General features: G+C 44.2%; 1 protein-coding gene across 5 annotated transcripts in view; it reads right to left on the bottom strand.

The window, feature by feature from the left end:
• The window catches only part of CFAP46 (cilia and flagella associated protein 46), a 146,096-nt gene that overhangs the window by 42,307 nt on the left and 84,297 nt on the right, over positions 1–19,492 (bottom strand). For all 5 annotated transcript variants that reach the window (XM_019556104.1, XM_019556108.1, XM_019556106.1 and 2 more), the window contains exons 33-39: positions 17,945–18,091; positions 14,047–14,247; positions 12,326–12,432; positions 10,264–10,443; positions 6,439–6,574; positions 5,286–5,474; positions 2,274–2,462 (exon numbers count right to left, since the gene is read on the bottom strand). In XM_019556104.1, coding sequence (XP_019411649.1) covers positions 2,274–2,462; positions 5,286–5,474; positions 6,439–6,574; positions 10,264–10,443; positions 12,326–12,432; positions 14,047–14,247; positions 17,945–18,091 — 1,149 coding nt within the window. The remainder of the gene's footprint in view (positions 1–2,273; positions 2,463–5,285; positions 5,475–6,438; positions 6,575–10,263; positions 10,444–12,325; positions 12,433–14,046; positions 14,248–17,944; positions 18,092–19,492) is intronic.

The raw sequence follows: 19,492 nt of genomic DNA, 5'->3' as shown, positions 1-19,492 counted from the left end.
AAAATTCATCAAGGAGTCTATGTGTGATAGGTTTGCAGAAGGTAGGATTCTGAATGACAGCCAGCATAGCTTAATCGCTGGCAGGTCTGGTCTTACCAAGCTCATCTCTTTCTATAACTAAGTAACTCACCTGCATAAGAGAGAGGAGGTCTACATTGTATACCTAGACTTCCAAAAGGCCTTTGATCTGGTATCTCATGATGTTCTCACAGGAAAATTGGAGGATTGTAGGCTTAACTGCTTGACAGCTAGGTGGGTAGAAATCTGACTGAAGGGTAGGACTCAGAGAGTTCCATGTCATCCTGGCGAGAGATGGCCAGTGGTGTCCCTCAGGGGTCTGTGCTTGGTCCAGTGCTTTTCAACATCTGTATCAATGATTTAGATCTGGGGGTGAAGAGCACACTGGCCAAATTGACAGATGACACCAAGTTATGGGGGAGCATGGTCATGCTTAAAAATAGGCTGCAGATACAGGTGGACCTAGACAGGCTGGCAAGTTGGGCAGACAGGAACCAGATGAAGTTCAACACTGAGAAACGTAAAGTGCTCCATGTGGGGATGAACAATCCCCAACTTACTTACAGGCTCAGTGGCACCATACTGACTAGCACCATGACTGAAAGGGACCTAGGGGTAATAACAGACCACAGTATGAACGTGAGCTGTCAGTGCAATGCTGTAGCCAGCAGGGCAAACAATACTTTGGCATGCATCAACTGATGCATCTCAAGCAAAACCAAAGAAGTGATTCTTTCGCTTTACTCAGCATTGGTGAGACCATAGCTGGAGTATTGAGTCCAGTTCTGGGTGCCACACTTCAGCAAGGATGTGGAAAAACTTGAGAGAGTCGAGAGAACAGCCACCCATATGATTAGAGACTTGGCAGGCAAGCCATACGAGGAGAGGCTGAGGGACTTTGGCCTGTTCAGCCTAAAAAATGGAAGGCTGAGAGGGGACTTGGTAGTGGCTTACTGCTACATCAGTGGACTATATCAAGGACTTGGTGAACAACTGTTCACCAGGGCAACCTTGGGGAAAACCAGGAGTAATGGCTCCTGGAAGAGCGTTTCAGGCTTAACACTAGGAAAAACTTGTTCACAGTCAGGGTGTCCAGACTGTGGAATAAACTCCCTCCAGAGGTGGTGCAATCACCTATCCTGGGAATCTTCAAGAGGAGACTGGACAGTCACTTTGCTGGGGTCACCTGACCCCAGCTATCTTTCCTGCCTAGTGCAGGGGGGCTGGACCCAATGATCTTGCAAGGTCCCTTGCAGTCCCTAACAATCTATGAATCTCATCAGTGCTGAAGAAAAGGGAAGAATCACTTCCCTTGACCTACCAGCAACACACCTACCATTAGGTGCCATTAGCCTTCTTGGCAACAAGGGCACACTACTGGCTCATATTTGGTATACTGTCAGAGCAGGCAGGGTCTCCATGGACACCAGCCTGGAACTGCTGCAGGCAGGGTGTGCTCACCTGGGTGAATGGGATGGGGCTACTGGCCGGTGGGAAGTGGCATCTGGGAGTGGGATGGGGGCAGAGGCAGGGCCAAGGCTGGGGTGATGATGGTGAGGGACTGGGGCCCAGGGCAGATCTGTATTCTGCTCCTCCATGTCCCTGTGATGGGCATGGGTTTACGCCAGACTCTGTTCCCATGCTGATCCCTCCCCTGGCCCCAACCCTGGACCTGCCTGTCCCACTCACAGATGCCACTACCTGCCCATCCATGGCCTCATCCCATCTGCCCGGCTGAGTGTGCCTGACCCACAGGGGTCTTGAGCTAGCCTCCATGGAGACCCCAGTGATCCACTTGCCTGCTCCATCTGGCATCCCTGGCAGTGGGTGTGAGGTGGACAGGTTGGGGCACCTGGGTAGCAAGGCTAGGTTCAGCAGCAGTGGCACAGACACTGGCAGCGACAGCCAGGAGCCACTGCCACGGGGGCTGCCAGGAAGTTGAGTCTGGCTGCCGCACCACACCTGCCCTCAGTGCTGTGCCAGCCAGCCAGCCCCATGGACTACGGCTCCTGGTGTGACCAAGAGCCATGTGTGGGGTTGGGATGGGCCATGCTTCGTGCCAAGTGGCACCTCTGCAACCTCAGGGCAGCAGGACTGGCTGTACATGCCACAACCTGAACTGCCCCCTGTGCCTGGGCTGGGTGGGGCTGAGGGACCTGCCACAGGCAGGATGGAATCTGCCCCATGAGCCGCATTTTGTCCACCCCGATTTAATATCTGTAAGTAGCAACCAACAACTGAGAAAAATATCATACCATAATATTTTCCTTCCAGCAAGTATCTGAGTGTAGGGGGTCCACTTTAACAGCAAGTAAATGCAGAGCTTTCCCAGTGAGATAAAGGTATCTGGCTTTGATGTCAGGACAGCCTGCATAAAGACTCTGTAGGCTTACTAAGTGAGCCAGTGCAATATGCCCCACAGTTTGCCTCATATTTATCCATCCCTAGTAAAAAAAAAAAAAAAAAAAAAAAAAGAGGAAGAAAAAAGTGATATCAACTTATACGTTCAAGTAGAAAATAAACATTTCTTAGAAATTATGAATTAAGGGATGATTAACAAATGTATAGGCCCCTTTAACTTGAAAAGTTAATTATTGGGTTTGAATATGAATTCTATTTCAATAATCTTGTTTCCAGTGGAAAAAAGACTGTTTCAGTTCTTTTCTTCCAACTGTTTTTGAAGCCTGAACCATTAATAGAGAATTAAACCAGAAAAAAAGATAATTTTGGAAGCTTAAATATTATCTAGAAAGGAAAATGTTAAAATTACTAGTGCTGGAAACTTATTACCTATATTTGCTTTTCAAAAGCATGCAAATGGGGTTCTTTAATAATTTTGAAGACAAAAGAAATTGTTATGATCCTCTTATTTGACCTACTTCACTAGGAGCACTGAATTTCACCAAGGTAGTCAAGCCTGTACATGTGGTTAAACCAGGGATGGGCAAAATACGGCCTGAAGGCTGGATCCAGGCCAACTGACTGGATCCATCCCACAACTGTCCTTGCAGTGCTCAGCATGGGGCTGAGTGTCACCCACTTTTGCCAGGTCAGCCTGCGCCATGCTTCTGCCTGTGCCTGCTGGCCCAGGACCCGGCATATGTAGCTTCCAGGGGGCTGTTCCCAGTGCTGTTCTGCTCTCCATGCCTCCAGTGGGAGCTGCCCAGCTGAAGCTTTCCCCTTGTCTGCCTCAAGCGGCACAGAAGGGGTAGGAGCAGGAGAGAGGAGCTGTCACTTAAGGCAAGAGGAACAGAACAATACTCGGCCGGCTGCAGCTACACTGGGAGCAACCCGACTGGAAGCTGTGCACGCTGGCTGGGGCCTGGGCTGGCGGGAATGTTCTGTTACCCTCACCTCCAGTAGCAGCTCTTACCCCGCACTGTGCTGCTCTGGGCAGCTGGGGGTGGGGGGAGCTTCAGCTAGGTGCCTCCCACCGGAGACAAGGGGAGCAGAGCAACACCTGACTGGCTGCAGCCACACTGGGAACAGCCCGCCTGAAGATTCGCACTGCCTGGGGCTGTGGCTAGGCTGGCGGGCAGCTCTGCTGCACGTGCCCCTTGCCTACCCTTCCCTCTCCTCATCTCCAGCTGGCTCCCAGAACCTAGTGCTCAGTCAGGCCCACATGCAGAACCCCCCACTTCCCCCCATACCTCCTGATAGGGCAGGGCATGCAGGAAGCAGATTGCAGTTCGGCCTGATCCTGTCCTGAGCTGTCCCTGCCCTGCAACCTGGCTCCAAGATCCTGGCCTTCAGACCTGTCCTGCTCCCAAACACTGCTCCCCACCTGCCCAAAGCACCATAGGGAGTTTTGGTGAGTTGTTGCATGCAGGGGAGGAGGGGGGTGACCTGGCCTGTGGTAGCTCATCAAAACTTTCTATGTGGCCCTTGGGTCCGAATAATTGACCACTCCTGGGTTAAACTATAATGTATATGGTAGAAAAATGTCCTAGGTTGGGGTGCTCATGGTTTTGACCCTGTGGGCCAGATAAATAGGGCACAGCCACTCCACAGATTGGATCAGGCCTCATGCTGCCCCCACGCTCTGGGATCAGGTCCTGGGTTAGTCCTGCCCAGACCCTGTGCATCAGGACTGAGACCTGAACTGCCCTAGTGCCAAATACAGTATGGGGGGCTGAGTGTCCCTGTCCTAGATTAAGTGACAGAATTCACTACAATCCTAGCTAAGTTGCTCTGAATAAGATAATTGGAAAACAAACAATTTACTGCAAAGTCAATGTGGGCAGGGAATTAAGATACATCAACTGTTCCATGTAAGTGCTCAAGTGCATGCTCTTATAAATGAAATGGTAAGCCAAGGAAGCTTACTTCTTTCACTGACTCTTAAGAGAAAATGTAGCGTTTCCCTCTTTTCTTGCGAGTAGACTAATGTCCCCAATTCGCCCCATTGAATTTGCACCTCATTCAAGTCTAAATTTGTCCTGCTTCTGCTTCCAGCTATTAGTTTATCATCACATTCTGAAACAAGTCTCAATGGAATGTTTGTGGACTGGGTTTACTTCATACTCTCACTAACTGGGCTAGCAACGACGGTCCAGATTCTGAAGTGTTAAATCAGTGCAGATCCAGACTTAAATAGAATTATGCCTATTTATAACATCAGGGAACTCAGCTGAAATATTTGATGCTTTTAGATCTTAGTTCTCTCAACTCAACGTAGTAATTACAATGCATGGTGAACTGGGCACCCAGTGATGCCATACTTATGAAAATTGACAGAAGACAGTAGGAGCTTTTGATAAAAGAATAAGATGGGAAATGAAGTACAATGTGCATATGTGGAGAAGAGAGTACCATTTAATAGTGAATGTATAGTTCAATATGAAGATACAGAACAGTTTCTTCCAGTTCCTGCTCCTGAGAATGATCTGTAGTCTTTGTGCCCAAAAGGCATGTCTCCACAAGACAAAAAATGGTCAATGTTACAAGCAGCTGGTATAAGCTTAGACTTAAATATTCCAATAGTCAAATAAAAGGTCTGTTGACCCTTCTTCTCTTTAGTTTTTATTAAACAAGAGGAAACTGCAGAGGAGTTTCCTTTAAACCATGACTGTCCTACTCATGGCCTGTGGAATACAGTACAGTTGCGGGGAGAGGGAAGGGGCGTGCCCATGCAGTGCATGGCTTCAGGTGTACCTGGCATGCATGGGTGCAGCTGGCACATCCTATGGCCCCTAGCCAATTACAGGCTGGACTGCTCTTTTCTAGATGTTTTCTTTAGTAGAATATAATCATAGGAAGAAACTTACCTGTTCCACAGAGGCACTATGAGGTGTTAACCTAACAAATTCTTCAACAATTTTAGTAAGTGATCCCTCTCTCAGTTCTTTCAGCTTTTTTTCTGTATTCACAAGATGAAGAATATCCAAAATTATTTCCACAAGTCTTAGCTTCATGTTAGCAAGTCGTCTCATTAATGGAATACTGATATTTTTTATCTGAAATATCGGAAAACAGAAAAAGTAAGCAATTCTAGAGCCTGGTGATTTTCTATCAGCTGAGGGGAGAACCACAAGGAGCCCTGCACAGGAAGATGACAAGCTGAAATGATTGCTAAATGAAGTGTAATGGAGCTTTAGCACAAACCCAGCTACATTATTTACCAAAGCCTAGACTGAACAACTTTTCTATTTAGCCAATGCCTGGATGAAGAATAAGTACGAGGCTTTCTGTTTCTGAACTGAAATCTGACACTCCCTCACAGAAAGAGGTAAAGCTCTAGTGTATTCTAGACTCCCTAGACTTCTCTCTGCATTTCATAAAGGATTTTAAAGTTACCTATTTGGAGAGAGATAAAAGCAATGAAAATAACAGAATGATACAATTTATCTATAATTTATAGGAATGACACTTCCTCAAGAAATACAGGGACCTCAACTCTGTCATGAAGTGGAATACTACTATCAGCTCTTCCAAGTTAACTAACTGCAATATACTAAAATGATAAACTGTATATTTTTTTTCAACTGCTAAAGGCAATTCTGAACCTAAATCTAACACTTGCAGTTACTGTAAAGACTATAAAAGTAACAACATTTCTAACTAAGAGAACAGAGTAGACAGGAGACTGTTTGGCTCTTTGCCAAGGGTTTGTCAGCAGGAACAAAGTGGAAGTTGAAGTCGTTCTCCCTTTATGCGTAACCACTAATAAGCATTATTGGTAAGAACATTCCAAAAAAACACAGAGAGAGCTCAGGTGCACTATGAATGGGATTCACATGCCCAAAAGTTAAAGAACAGAATGTTGAACTGTACCTTTTAGAAGAACCTGACATAAGAGTATACGACTGTTCTTAACAATATGCTGGATTACCAAAGTGAGCCTAAATCTCAATTCTGCCTATATAGGCAAATCACTAATCTGAAAAGTATATTTTTGGATACATATCAAATGTCATGTACCTCCTGAACAGAAAGTAAGCTACAAACATTATGAAATAGTTCCTCTGTTTCAGACACTGCTCTCTGAGTTAATGTGTAGGCATCTAGATAGTGATGATGTTTTTCTTCTTCATCTCTTGTGTATTTTGCAATCAACCTTTAAAAAGAAAAAATCAGAGTCTTACATGAGGATACAAGTACAAAAAATGATTGATTTTTATGGTGTTACAAATTTTGAACATGCTTTATGGAAAACCTGTTTTGATTGTTTGTATTTCTAAACGCGCTGACAAAAAACCTAAGTACAGTAAAAACTTTGTTATCTGGCATGAGTGGGGTAAGGGGTGGGTGGTGCTGGTTATATAGAAATTCCGGTTATCTGAGTTACACCAGCCCCAGCCCACAGTGGCAGCACACCCCACCCTGCCCCACCCCGCCCTGCGCAGGTCCCTTTCCCCACCCCGCAATCTCCCAGCACCTCCTCTTATCAGCAGCGTCACTAACTAATGTAAACAACAGAAATACTTGATGTGCATGTCGGACAGACTCGGCAAAGAATCCAGTTGCTAAAGTGAGAATTTGTATTGGGGGATATTCGAAATTCTGGTTAACACAGCTTTTACTGTATTTACACATTAAAGTTTCAAAGCTCAGCTCCTGGACCAGTTGAACTTTCTTTGGCACTCACATAATGCAAGGAGCACTTAAAGTTGTTCTCAACAGATATCTGGAATCTCCACTTTTGTGGGAGATTCCCCAGCAACACATGGCTAGCATAACTGGATCTTCCCTTGGCCTCTGCATAGAGCAGGGGTAAGCAACCCCTGGCACGAGAACCAGAGTATAGCACGCAAAGGCATTTTGCTTGGCATGCACATCTCAGGGCAAATGGCGAGCAAGGGGCCGGGGCTGTGCTGCCACAAATATCAGCCCCCTAGCACTCTGACATCTTACAATTCAAGGTTGCAGGCATTTTGGGTACTCTGCCCCAAAATGTTGCTGACCTCTGGCATACAGTGTGCAGGAAGGGTTCAAAGTCAGAGCACACTATGTTTTTGCAGGTGCTACCTATAACAGCCTGTAGTGAATTGTTCCAACAATTTTCATTAAACATGCAACTGAAATCAAGGACAATAAGAAGACCATCTATAGGTACATAGGTAACAGAAGAAAAACCAGTGGAAACATGGGACCACTGTTCAACGCATCTGGACACCAAGGAGAAAACTGAACTCCTGAACGAGTACTTTACATCTGTATGCTGCCAGTCTAAGAGTGGTAACCTACTAAATGCAAATATGACACAGAATAGTCACAGTAACAACAGTCAATGTAGAGCTGGTGAAAGAACAGCTAGAGAGGCTGGATACCTAGATGTCAGCAGGACTGAATGAACTCCATTGGAGAGTGCAGAACGAACTAGCTGAAGTCATCGCAGGACACTTGGCAAACCTCTTTGAAAATTCACAGCACATAGGAGAGGTCCCAGAAGACTGGAAGAGGGCAAATGTTGGGCCCATCTTCAATAAGAGGAGGAGAGAGGACCCAGGGAATTACAGGCCGATCATCCTGACTTCAATTCCAGGAAAAATCCTCTAAAAATTTCTCAAGGAGTCCATATGCAGTAAACCAGTAGAAGGCAAAATTCTGAATGACAGCCAACATGGTTTTGTCATGGGTAGGTCATGTCTAACCTCATCCCCCTTCAACAACCATTTTACACACCACCTGGATAAAGGAGATGAGGTCAACATCATTTACTTGGACTTCAGGAAGGCCTTGGACTTGGTGTCACATGAGGCTCTCAAGGTAAAATTAGCAGACTATGGACTCAACAATTCAAGAGTCAGATAGGTGGGGAAATGGGTGCGGGGTCGGACCCAGGGAATACTAACAGACGGATCTTTATCAACCTGGTGGAAAGTAGCCAGTAGGGTCCCCCAGGGTTTGGTACTTGGATCAGTGCTTTTCAACCTTTTTATCAATGATCTGGAGGTGGGGTGAAAAGTACACTGACAACGTTTGCCAATGACACTAAGCATGGCCATGCATCAGGGTAGGCTAACAATCCAGGTGGACTTAGACACGTTAGGTGGGCGGACCAGAATCAGATGCTGTTCGACACTGAAGTGTAAAGTGCTCCATCTGGGGAGGAAAAATCCGTAACAAACTTAGAGGTTTGGTGGTGCTAAGCTAGCTAGCACCACATCCGAAAAATGAATATGAGCCGCCAGCACAATGCTACAGTTAGCAGAGCAAACAATACACTGGCATGCATCAACCAATGCATCTCAAGCAAAACTGAGGAAGTTATCCTCCCACTCTACTCAGCACTGGTGAGGCTGTAGCTGGAGTACTGCATCTAGTTCTGGGCGCCACACTTCAAGAAGGATGTGGAGAAGCTTGAGAGAATCCAAACAAGAGCCACTCGTATGATCAGAGGCCTGAACAGCAAGCCATACAAGGAAAGGCTAACAGATATGGGACTGTTCATCCTAGAAAAGAGAAGACTTTGAGGGAATTTGGTGGCAGCTTATAAATAGATTGGGGTGGGCATCAGGGGCTTGGTGAACAACTATTCACCAAAGGGTCCCAGGGGAAAACCAGGAGCAACATTCAGAAACTCCTAGGTTTCAGACTGGATATAAGGAAAACTGTTTTATGGTTTGTGTGACCTGACTCTCGAATAGACTCCCAGTGGAGGTGGGGCAGGCATCTACCCTGGAGATTTTCAAAAGGAGACTGGATGCACACCTTGGTGGGGTTATTTTACCCCAGCAGTCCTTCCTGCCTAGAGCAGGAGGGCTTGACCCAGTGATCTCACAAGGTTCAGAAGCCCTAAACTTCTGTCAATCTGTGAATCTATGTCCTGTACCTTAACATGGTACAGGCTTCATTATGGGCAAGTCATGCCAGACGAACCTCATGTCCTTCTATGATCAGGTTACATCTCAAGCAAGGCTAAGGATGTCATCCTCCCACTCTATTCAGCCCTGGTGAGACCACAGCTGGAGTTCTGCAGCCAGTTCTGGGCACCACACTTCAGGAAAGATGTGGAGAAAAATCGAGAGAATTCAAAAGATTAGAGGCCTAGAGCCCAGGTAATATGAGGAGAGGCTGAAAGACTTGGCACTGTTCATCCTGGAGAAGAGCAGAGTCAGAGGAGACTTGGTGGCAGCCTATAAGTACATCAAGGGCATATATCAGGGTCTGGGGGAACAGCTGTTCACCAAGGCCCCCTAGGGGAGGATAAGAAATAATGGGCACAAGCTGATTGAGGATTGCTTCAGGCTAGACATAAGGAAAAACTTTATAAGTCGAGTACTGAGGGTTAGGAACAGGCCCTGCCCAGAGGTGGTACAGTCACCCACCCAGGCGGTGTTCTAAAAGTATCTTTACACCCATCTTGCCGGGGTCATCTGATCGCAGCAGTTTTTCCTGCCCAAGTGCAGGGGGGCTGGACCCAATGATATGTAAGGTCCCTTCCAGCCCCTAACAACAATGAAACTATAAAACTCTTACTAAGGGATGTTTCAGCTACTAACTTATCCTAGGAGTGGGGAAGACAGTAGATATTTTGGAGATCTTGGTGTTCAGTTTCAAAGTTAGTGCAGCTTACCATAAAACTTGTGAGAGCAGATGCACATGCAAAGAAGCAATAACTCCTTCACTTTGGTGCATTGGTGGTTCCATCAATAGTGAGAATGTGGCCCCCCAAATCAGGATATAAAATAGATTATATTATTACCCCCCCTCACTTTTCATACCTAAAATCTAAACCTAAATCACACACAGTGTGGCTTAAGGAAGATGTAACAAAATTTGCCAGCAAATGTATAGGTTTACCTGTGAATATTTGCACGTTCTTGTAGGATTTCAGCACTGTGGTCTTTATACCCATAACGACGGAAGTCATCCTCAACTTGAATTAATTTTTCATACAATTGTAGTATACTTGTTAACTGAGAAGACTCGGCATTCATTTTCATGGAATCTTGGGCAAAATTTATTTGAATAATTGTTTTCCTATGGAAAACAGGAATCCAGGTTAACACTGGGGTAAGAGTTCCGAAAAACAGCTCAAGTATTATCCCAATATTTGTGCTGATATTGACTGTATTATATTGCTATATGTTCCCTTTTCTATTTTCTGTAACATAATTTGTAACTGACCTGAAGGGAGATATCACTTAATTTTTTTAAAATGATATTAACATAAGCTAAAAAATAACACCAAAGTAAAAGAAAGTCCTCTTTAATAGGTTCTTTACTCTTCCCTCTTTAATCCCAAAATTATACAGTTTTGCAAGAAAATGGTGTGCATCCTTTCCCTCTCACTTCTCTTCCCCAACACACACATTTCACTGTCTATAATGTAAATCCTTCCAAATAATATGATGTAAGAGGTATAACACACTGTAAAATGATTTTGTATTTCACTTCCAACAAATTTAGTGTTTAAAACAAGAATGGCTTCCTGGATTACTCTAATTCAGACAACTCATAGTTATTGACATTGCAGTTAGTGCAGGCAACTGAGTTATCTTTAAGTAAGTGAGGTCTACTACTGGAAGAAGTCTAGCCATGGAAATACAGAACCCTGTGTCTAATTTACCCTGTTCTTTGGGGTAATTTACCCTGATACTGCAGTGAAACATCTCCCAGTAGATTAGACAACTCACTTATAGCTAGTTCATGTTATAGCAACCTTCCAGAGCAGTCTGCATTGTAGACATGCCTTTGGATTATAATGTTGAGAAGAAGGCTTTCAAAATGTCTGACTTGAATATTACTACCGTCAGTTCAGACAAAGCAGATCTCAGCTGCACAGGGAAAACCATATAGGAAGATAAGAGTCACTTAACTTGGCTATATATATAATACACAAAAATAAGAAAGAAGAACTAATAAACAGAAACAATATTAAAATAATTTACTTAAGGATAAAACACTTAAACATATGTAGAACATCACAAATTAAAACCGGGTTGAATAACTGAGGAATAATTAAAGGAATAACCTATAATTTTTCTAGGGATATGAATTATTTCTGACCCCAAATTTCTGGGCCAGATTCTCCATGAATGTTTAAATAGCAAGGGAGAATCTGAGAGATGACAACAGTCAAGCTCACATCTTATGCTGCTGTTTGCTCCCCAGTGAGAAATCAGCATATTTAAACTAAGCTCTCAGACCTTCATTACAAGTACAGACTGGCTGCATCTACATGAGTGGTAGACTGCACAGTAACTCCCGTTACTGCACAGTACCATTGCTGCAGGTTTTTTTCCCCTGATGCTACTATGCAGTATCATCGCTGCACAGTTAGCACCCAGTGCAGTAGCGTCTCATGTAGATGTGCCAGCTGAATTAGAAAATTTAGCTGCACAGGAAAAATCTATTCTCTAACTTGATGGGGACTGAATAAAGTTCCTCAATAGGAAATATTTTAGAACGTGGGTCTCGTGATCTTAATGTTATACAGCCGACACAATATTTTGTGGCACATAAACTACCCGGTGACCTCCATTAAAAAATCCATAACCTTATTGCAATTTAAATGCCAAAATCAGTAATAGCAAACAGGCTCATTGATTAGGCCATGGGAATGGGTGGCAGGATTCAGACTGTCCCAGATATCTTAACCAACCTTTATAAAAATGTAAACAGAGAGAAGTGTTTCTGAGGTTTTTCAGAAGGATGCAACAGACATGCAGGTGGTGGGCAAAAATGTGACAGATATATGAAATTGTATATAAAGACTTGAAACATTTTCAGAATGGCCAGAAAAATGTTTTAATATCTAAACTAACTAATGCTTTTCTCCTTGAAAAGCAACATAACTCATACCATAGAAAATGTCAATACTACAAACATAGCACAAACATTTTACTAGACAAAAATTTACCTTGCTTCCAGGGCGGTAATCATAAAACCCAGTTCAGACTCTCTGTTAGGTCTCTCCACTAATATGGATCTGAACACATTTACGTTTTTTTGCAAAATTCTGCAAATCTGCAAATAATACCATAATTATTAGAACTGTCTTTTTATTTCTAAATAATTTTAAATATTATTTTAGATTGTCCACTTGCACAGAAAATCTTTATTATATTCTCCTAAAATTTTTGAGTTTATCAAGTTTTTCTTGAATCATTTCTTGAATAATTTTCATACACTCTAAACAGCACAATCTCATTTAATAGTTCTACACAGGTTCACTTTGGGCTCGACTCTAGTCAAATTCCTCTGCTTGAGTTTCCTCATTATTCCAAAGTTAGGCCAGGTGTGCACTACAGATTTTTGCTGATATACCTACGTTGATCGGGAATGTAACGAGGTACGATCTCTGACTGGCAAAAAAAACTGTGGAAAAAAGGCCCTAGTGCAGATGTCATTACGTTTTGCCAACAGTTATACTGGTTAGGAAAATGAAAAAGTTATGGCACTACTGGATGTAACTAAAGCAACTGTATGTACACATAGTTATATCATTAAAAACATTCTTTTGTCAGTATAGAAGCAGCAAAGACATTCTTTTGTGCTCAAAGCTGTACCTCCACTAGGGAGGATTTGCCAGTATCTCTCTACTGGTAGTGTCATATTTGAAAACCAGTTTAAATACAAATATAAGGTAGAAGACCTAATTTTATACAATCAGAAGTGCTAAAACATAGCAGTCTGTACTTTGATAAAAGTTATTTGCAAAACAAATTACAAAACTATTGTTGTCTTTAAAACAAGTCTTTAATCACTTCATAAATAAATAGGCATATCAAAAGTGTGATGAGGTCTTCATCAGAGAAAAGATTATATTTTTCTAAGCTTCCATGAGACAAAACCCCCCCTTTTATTTAGAATATTACCTTTTAAACCTGTGCAATCAGAAACTTATGTAACTTCTATAATGGTACTGAAATTTGTGAAATGTTAGCTCACATCTTAAGGGTTATATAGTCAATGGATTTTTTTATAACTACTGTAGGAATAAAAAAATCTTTCTGACTCAAAAACAATTACCTCTTTGAAAAATGAGAATTAGGAATACAATTTCCATTTGGTGCAAAGGTGAATTTCTATTCATGTTAATACGAATTAGGCATGTACATCACATGGAAGAGAAAACAGTCATGTAAAATTGCAATGCAACTTGTTTTACTTTGACAAAGGATGCATAAAAATAGTTTGTCAAACCATAGTTCACAGGTGGTGTTAGTGCTTTATATATACTTATCAAATAGCATCGCTTTACTTATTCCCTCCTGCTCTCTCTTTTCCTTTCTCTTTCTGACCAAACCACAAGCATTCTAATCTGGCAAATCAGATCACTGGATTTCACTTATGTGTGCTAATGATAATTGTTGTTATGTAATTAGAAAAAGTATAACACTTACAACATACAGCTATGCTAAGCAATGAGCTTTATTTGATGTTAAACCATCAAAACACCACTTGTCTGTAAATGTCTGGGAATTTGTGTTGAGGATGGGGAGAGAATAAGAACAACATTATATTTGAAATATGTTATTTTTAGTGCATAAGTTAAAAGGTTACATAGCACAATTCTTACATAATTAAAAGCTATACACTATCTCAGGCAAGTGAATAACAGCTGTGTTATTTTCTTACCACTTTCTCTTTTTCTTCTTCATCTTTCCCTAGAACTGCCTCTATGAGACTCAGAGTGCTACTGTACCAAAACCATTCCTTTCCTCCTATGGTCTGTGCTTTCTCAAGCAGTGCTTTTGCTTGCCCATAGTTTTTTTCTAGGTTAGCCAGTACAGCAAGTAGATATAAGCACCTTGACACAGCACAACCATCATTCAGCTCCTAGGGGGGAAGAAAAGAGTATTTCAAATATAATTAAGAGATCTTACCTTTTTCTATTAATGGTTAGGATGCATCTACAAAGCACAATGCAGTCTTATACAAAGTATTAGCTAGGTCTGAATAAGTTAACATGGATATGAAAAGTAATACAGCTGTGTCTGTACAACTAAACCATACTGAGAAGCAAGGTATACAGTTAAGGCAGTGTGCTGCATTATGCTGTTTTCAGTATTCTCTCAGCTGTCCCAAGTTTATCTGCATTGCACTACATTGTGATATGCAGACTTATCCTTTGAGTTATATTCTTAGAATGAAACATGAAATCTGTGGGAGTTTCTGCATGTATCTGCAGGCTGAATTTACTTTTTAGTGTTCATATTACTTCCTAGCCTATCAATGCAGGGTCAGCAGTAAAGTGGTTTGTGCTACTTTAAGGGCACTGACAGACATGGAGGGGAAAAGAAGGGCTGTACTGGAAGCAGCAGTATGTTGATTTGACCTGGTTCTATAGTGTCTGTACAGATCGTGTGCTTCAGCAGGGCTTTTTGGTGCTTTAATCTAAAGTTGAGTTAATCAGCTATTAGATAAAAGCACCAAAAATCCCTACTAAAGCACCTGATCTCTACAGACATTGGGAAAGCCAGGTGCAACTAACGTGCTGCCTCTTCTGGGCACTCACTGGGTTCAGCATGGAGCATACTAAGTAAAGTGAAGTGCCATTTTTTCCCTCCCACATCTGCAGGCAGCCTTAAATCTTAAACTTCTTTTCAGTTCAGCCTCAATCTTGGTGGATGTTGCATTTAAAATGTAATTAGTCAGTTAATCACATCCATGGGTTACTGGTGCCACCTTAGTCAGGAGGGGCACACGCCCCACCAGCAACCAGTCAGCAGATCTCCTGCGCCAAACTCGCTGACCGGGAAGTGGCTGCAGTGCTCCTGGAAGTGGCCATGGCGCTCCTGGAAGCAGCTGCAGTGCTCCCATTTCCCAGCTGGCACTCGCAGGGCAGGACCAGCACTCCCACTTGCCCCCTCCACCCATTGTCTAAGTGGGGAGTGCAGCCTGTCAGGGGATACACCAGCACTCTTGAGGGGTGCATGTGGGCCCCCGTGCATCCCCTATGCATTGCCACTGATCATGTCTTAAGTAGTAATCTGCCCACACGTTAATGCAATTAATGACAAGATAAAATGAGGATAAAAACACATGCACTTGGGTGGTGGTGGGGGGTCCCCCTCCCTGTACCTGCTGCCAGGGGAACCCATTCTTACCTGTCACTGCTGCTGCCATCACTGTTTCCACTTAAGCCCAGTCCCTGTGCAGCCCAGCTGGAGCAGGCAGGAGAGGCTCTGAACGACAGGACAGGGGAAAGCAGCAGTGGCAGGTGGGAGAAGGGGTGGATGGGAAATGCTTCTCAGCAAGGAGGTAAGGGTGGGGATTCTTATCTGCTTTGAGGACTTGAAAAAATTTCCCTGGTGGTTTCCATGGTGTAGTCCACCCACATTAGTGGGTGGAGGGGGGTGAGAAGAGGTTGGGAGTTGGGGTTGCAGCAACTCCTGCAACACAGGATTGCTACTCCTGTATCTCCATTTTTCAAATCCTGGATCTACCCCTGCTGGTACATGCCCAAGGCTAGGAGTATCTCATTTGACTTATCTCTGTAGGCCTGAAATCTGCTTTAGCAAAATACTTAGCATAACCAATGCCATTTTGTGCTTTGATACAATTAACGGAATGAAGCAGAGCAGTGGGTCACAGTGTAAGGTAACCTTTTTGTAACCCATGTCAGAAGAAAGTTAAAGAAGTTGTGTTTAATAGTCTAAAACAGCAGGAAAACAGATGACCATTGTAAAATATAATTGGTGGATATTTGTGCAAAAGGAATATAGCTTAAACAACAACAACAACATTATATATGTATATATGTATACACGTGAGCACGCACGCACACACACACACACACACACACACACAGAGATGGCTAAACACAAGTGTTGCAAAACTGAAGAGCTAAAAGGTATGCAACTAACCACAAAGAAAGCACATGAGCAGAAAAGGGCAACTGGACAAATAGTGAAATGAAACTGTACCACAGCAGTCAAAACTTAACTTAAGAAACCGCACAGAACACAGGACTTGAATGTCAAGCACCATAAAAGCTGCTTAACACTGTAAGAAACAGCCTAAAATGCAAACAAAGGCATCACAAATTTAGAGAAACTTGAAGCCAAGATGATGATGATGACTCGGGCAAATCCTGGTGCAGTGACAAATGCCTAGTCAGCTGAATTCACTGTATCCAACAGAAGGCTTATGTAAGGACACCTATATGGACTGTTAGGGCTTGCTTAAAGGTTAAATGCTGCATTTGAAGCCTTGTTTTAAAAAAAAAAATGGTGCTGCTTATGTGTTCAATAAATTAGGATTTAAGACTGGAATAGTCTGACCAATCATTTCATTTCTGTTCACCCCACCCCTTAACTAAATTTGGCACAACAGCTCCACTGTCCCCCAGAGCGGCAGCTGATCAGGACTCCCTGCTTAAGACATGTATCGGAGTAAAGGGCAGCTCTGTGCTCCCAGACTCTGGGGAGCATCAGAGACCTTGTCTCCACTGCTCCCCAGAGACAGAGCTGCAGCTGCTGATCAAACAGCAGCTGATCGGTGCTCCCAGTCCTGGGGGTATATTGGAGCTCTTGACCTATGAAGATCATCTGACTGGTTTGCTACTTGCTAGTGCAAGGGGAGCCTGGGATCCTGATCACAGGCTCCCCCTGCACTAGTAATATGGCATGATTGGGATCTGATCCCTGATCCCACAAATGAGCTTCCTGCTGTGACCTTCTAGCATGCCATGATTGTTGTTGGGATCCCACAGTGCCTTTTATATGAACATCTGCCAGGGGTCTTAGGTTTCTTACAGTGTTTTAAAAATAACTTCAATATTCTTGGAATAACAGCAAACTATCAGCTAAGGTGAAGACGTGAATGTACGAGACTTGTGTGCTGTTATCCCCAATTTATGGTTCAGAAATGTGCACTACGTATGCTAGGCACATCAAGAGACTGAACAGCTTCCACATCTGCTTAAGATTCTGAAAATAAAGTAGGACGACAGAATACCAAACACACTTAGAAACCACTATAAAGAAGAGAAGGTTGCAATAAAAAGACCATGTCAGGAGAATGGGAAAAGGCCATATCTCCAAGAATATTTTGTATATTGAGATTTGAGACATCTCTAGAAAGCAGGGTTGCCCTCCATGATATGAAGTAATTCAACATCAATGTAGAAAGCTGAGAGGAGTGTGCAAAAGAAGAAAGCAGCATGCTGCAAACTTGGACTCCAACTCAGATAACATACGGTTCTGTGAAAATTGTAACTGTGCTGCTCTTGAATTGGGCTTGTCAGCCACAAGCTGATTCAACCAGGACCTAACTAGACCTCTTGTATATACACCATGATGCAGAAGATCAACCATTGCCTACAATATTTTTGCAAGATTTGTTTTTACTTTCTCAGTTTAATAATGGTTTTGGGTCTGGTTAATACAAGTTTAAACCCAAAAAGGGAAATATGTATACAAATTTTTGCAGATTGACTATCATTACCATTAGTAATAATTCTGCCATGCTGAACATTTTTCTTTAGATTTGCTAAATGTTGCTTGATAGGTTTGAGCTACTTCTGATATACCTGAGTTGCTCTGTGTGCCTCTGCAAGCAGCAGCCTTGCTGGCTGATACAAGCCCAGTTGAATGAGAACTTCAGCTTTGTCAATCCAGAGGTATGGAAAAGAAAGTCCACTCAGGCCTTTTCCAGTTGACGCATTTACCTTTAAAATCTGAAAAGTAATAAAGTATCTTCAAATTACCACTTTATTTTATAAAACTAGACTGTTTCAAATTAAAATTGAAAATCTTATTTGTTAAATCTAATATTGTATCTCCTGTTTTATAATACAAAAATTAAGTTAAGCTCTAGGAGAAAACATGCTAATGGTGAGATCTAAACTTCATGAAGGACTAAAGCAGGGGTGGGCAAAATACAGTCTGTGGGCCACATGTGGCCCGTGAGGCCATTCTATCTGGCCTGCGAGGCCCCTAAAAAATTTAGAAAATTAATATTAATGTGTCTTTGGTTCCTGTCAAAAACGACAGGAACCAGGGGCAGTAGGACCCAGGGGAAGCCTGGTGGGCTCCTGCAATAGCAGGGCCCACCCCCCCAGCCAGAAGCCCCAGCAAGGACCATGTGGTTGCACTGCGCTGGAAACTCAGGTAAGGGGTGGGGCAAGGGCAGGGGAGGACCCCAGGCAAGGATGGAGCCCAGGGAAAAGCGGCCCCTCCCCTGCCCGTGGCTGGCGCTCCCAGCTGCAGCCGCTCACAGCCCATGCGGGGCTGTCCTGAGTAGGCACAGGCAGCCCCACACGGGCTGCGAGTGGCTGCAATGAGGGGCGCCGGCCATGGGCCAGGCAAGGGGCAGCTTTTTCCCACGCTTAGCAACAGCTTGTCACCCACCTCCGCAGCCAGCCTGGGTCCTCTGCCAGGGCTCGCTCGTCATGGCTGTGCATGAAGGTGGCAGCAGCTGTGGTACCCCCGCTTGCCATGCTGGGAAGTGTTTTCTGGTGTCGCTTGCCCGGAGCTTGCATGCTGGGCAACCTAGAGGCAGTGGTGGCAAACACTGCCTGGTGCAGCAAGTGGGGGGGGGCTGCAGTGGCTGCAGCCACTGCTGCCACAGCACAGCCCCGACAGTTGAGCCCAGAGCCAGTGTGGGGCCAGGCTGGCAGTCGGGGCAGGTTACAAGCTGTTGCTGAGTGCGGGAAAAAGCAGCCCCGCACCCGCCCCGTGCCGGCACCCCCCGCTGCAATTGCTCGCAGCCCACATGGGGCTGCCTGTGCCTGATTGGGATAGCCCTGCACGAGCTGTGAGCAGCTGCAGCAGGGACCACTGGCCATGGGGTAGGGGAGGGACCCCTTTTCTCCCACGCTAAGCACCAGCTCATTTTTGCTGGGGAGCAGGGGGTCGGGGCTGAACTCTTGCCCCCGCTTGTATCGCGGGGTTGTGGGGCACTGGGAGTGAGCAGGTGCATGAGGCCAGTGCCGGTGGCAGGGGTACAGGGTGCCGGCTGGCAGGGGCTCTGTGGAGCTGGGCCAGCTCCCTCCTTTCCCTGCTGGTACAGCCCAGCCTGGCTCCACAGACCCCTGCCAGCCTGTGCCCCTCTCTGGGCCCCACCAGTGCTGGCCCTG

Source organism: Crocodylus porosus, unplaced genomic scaffold (assembly GCF_001723895.1).
Source record: "Crocodylus porosus isolate Cpor-Errol unplaced genomic scaffold, CroPor_comp1, whole genome shotgun sequence".
NCBI classification, from domain to species: domain Eukaryota; kingdom Metazoa; phylum Chordata; order Crocodylia; family Crocodylidae; genus Crocodylus; species Crocodylus porosus.
This window is presented reverse-complemented; position numbering and strand designations above follow the sequence as displayed.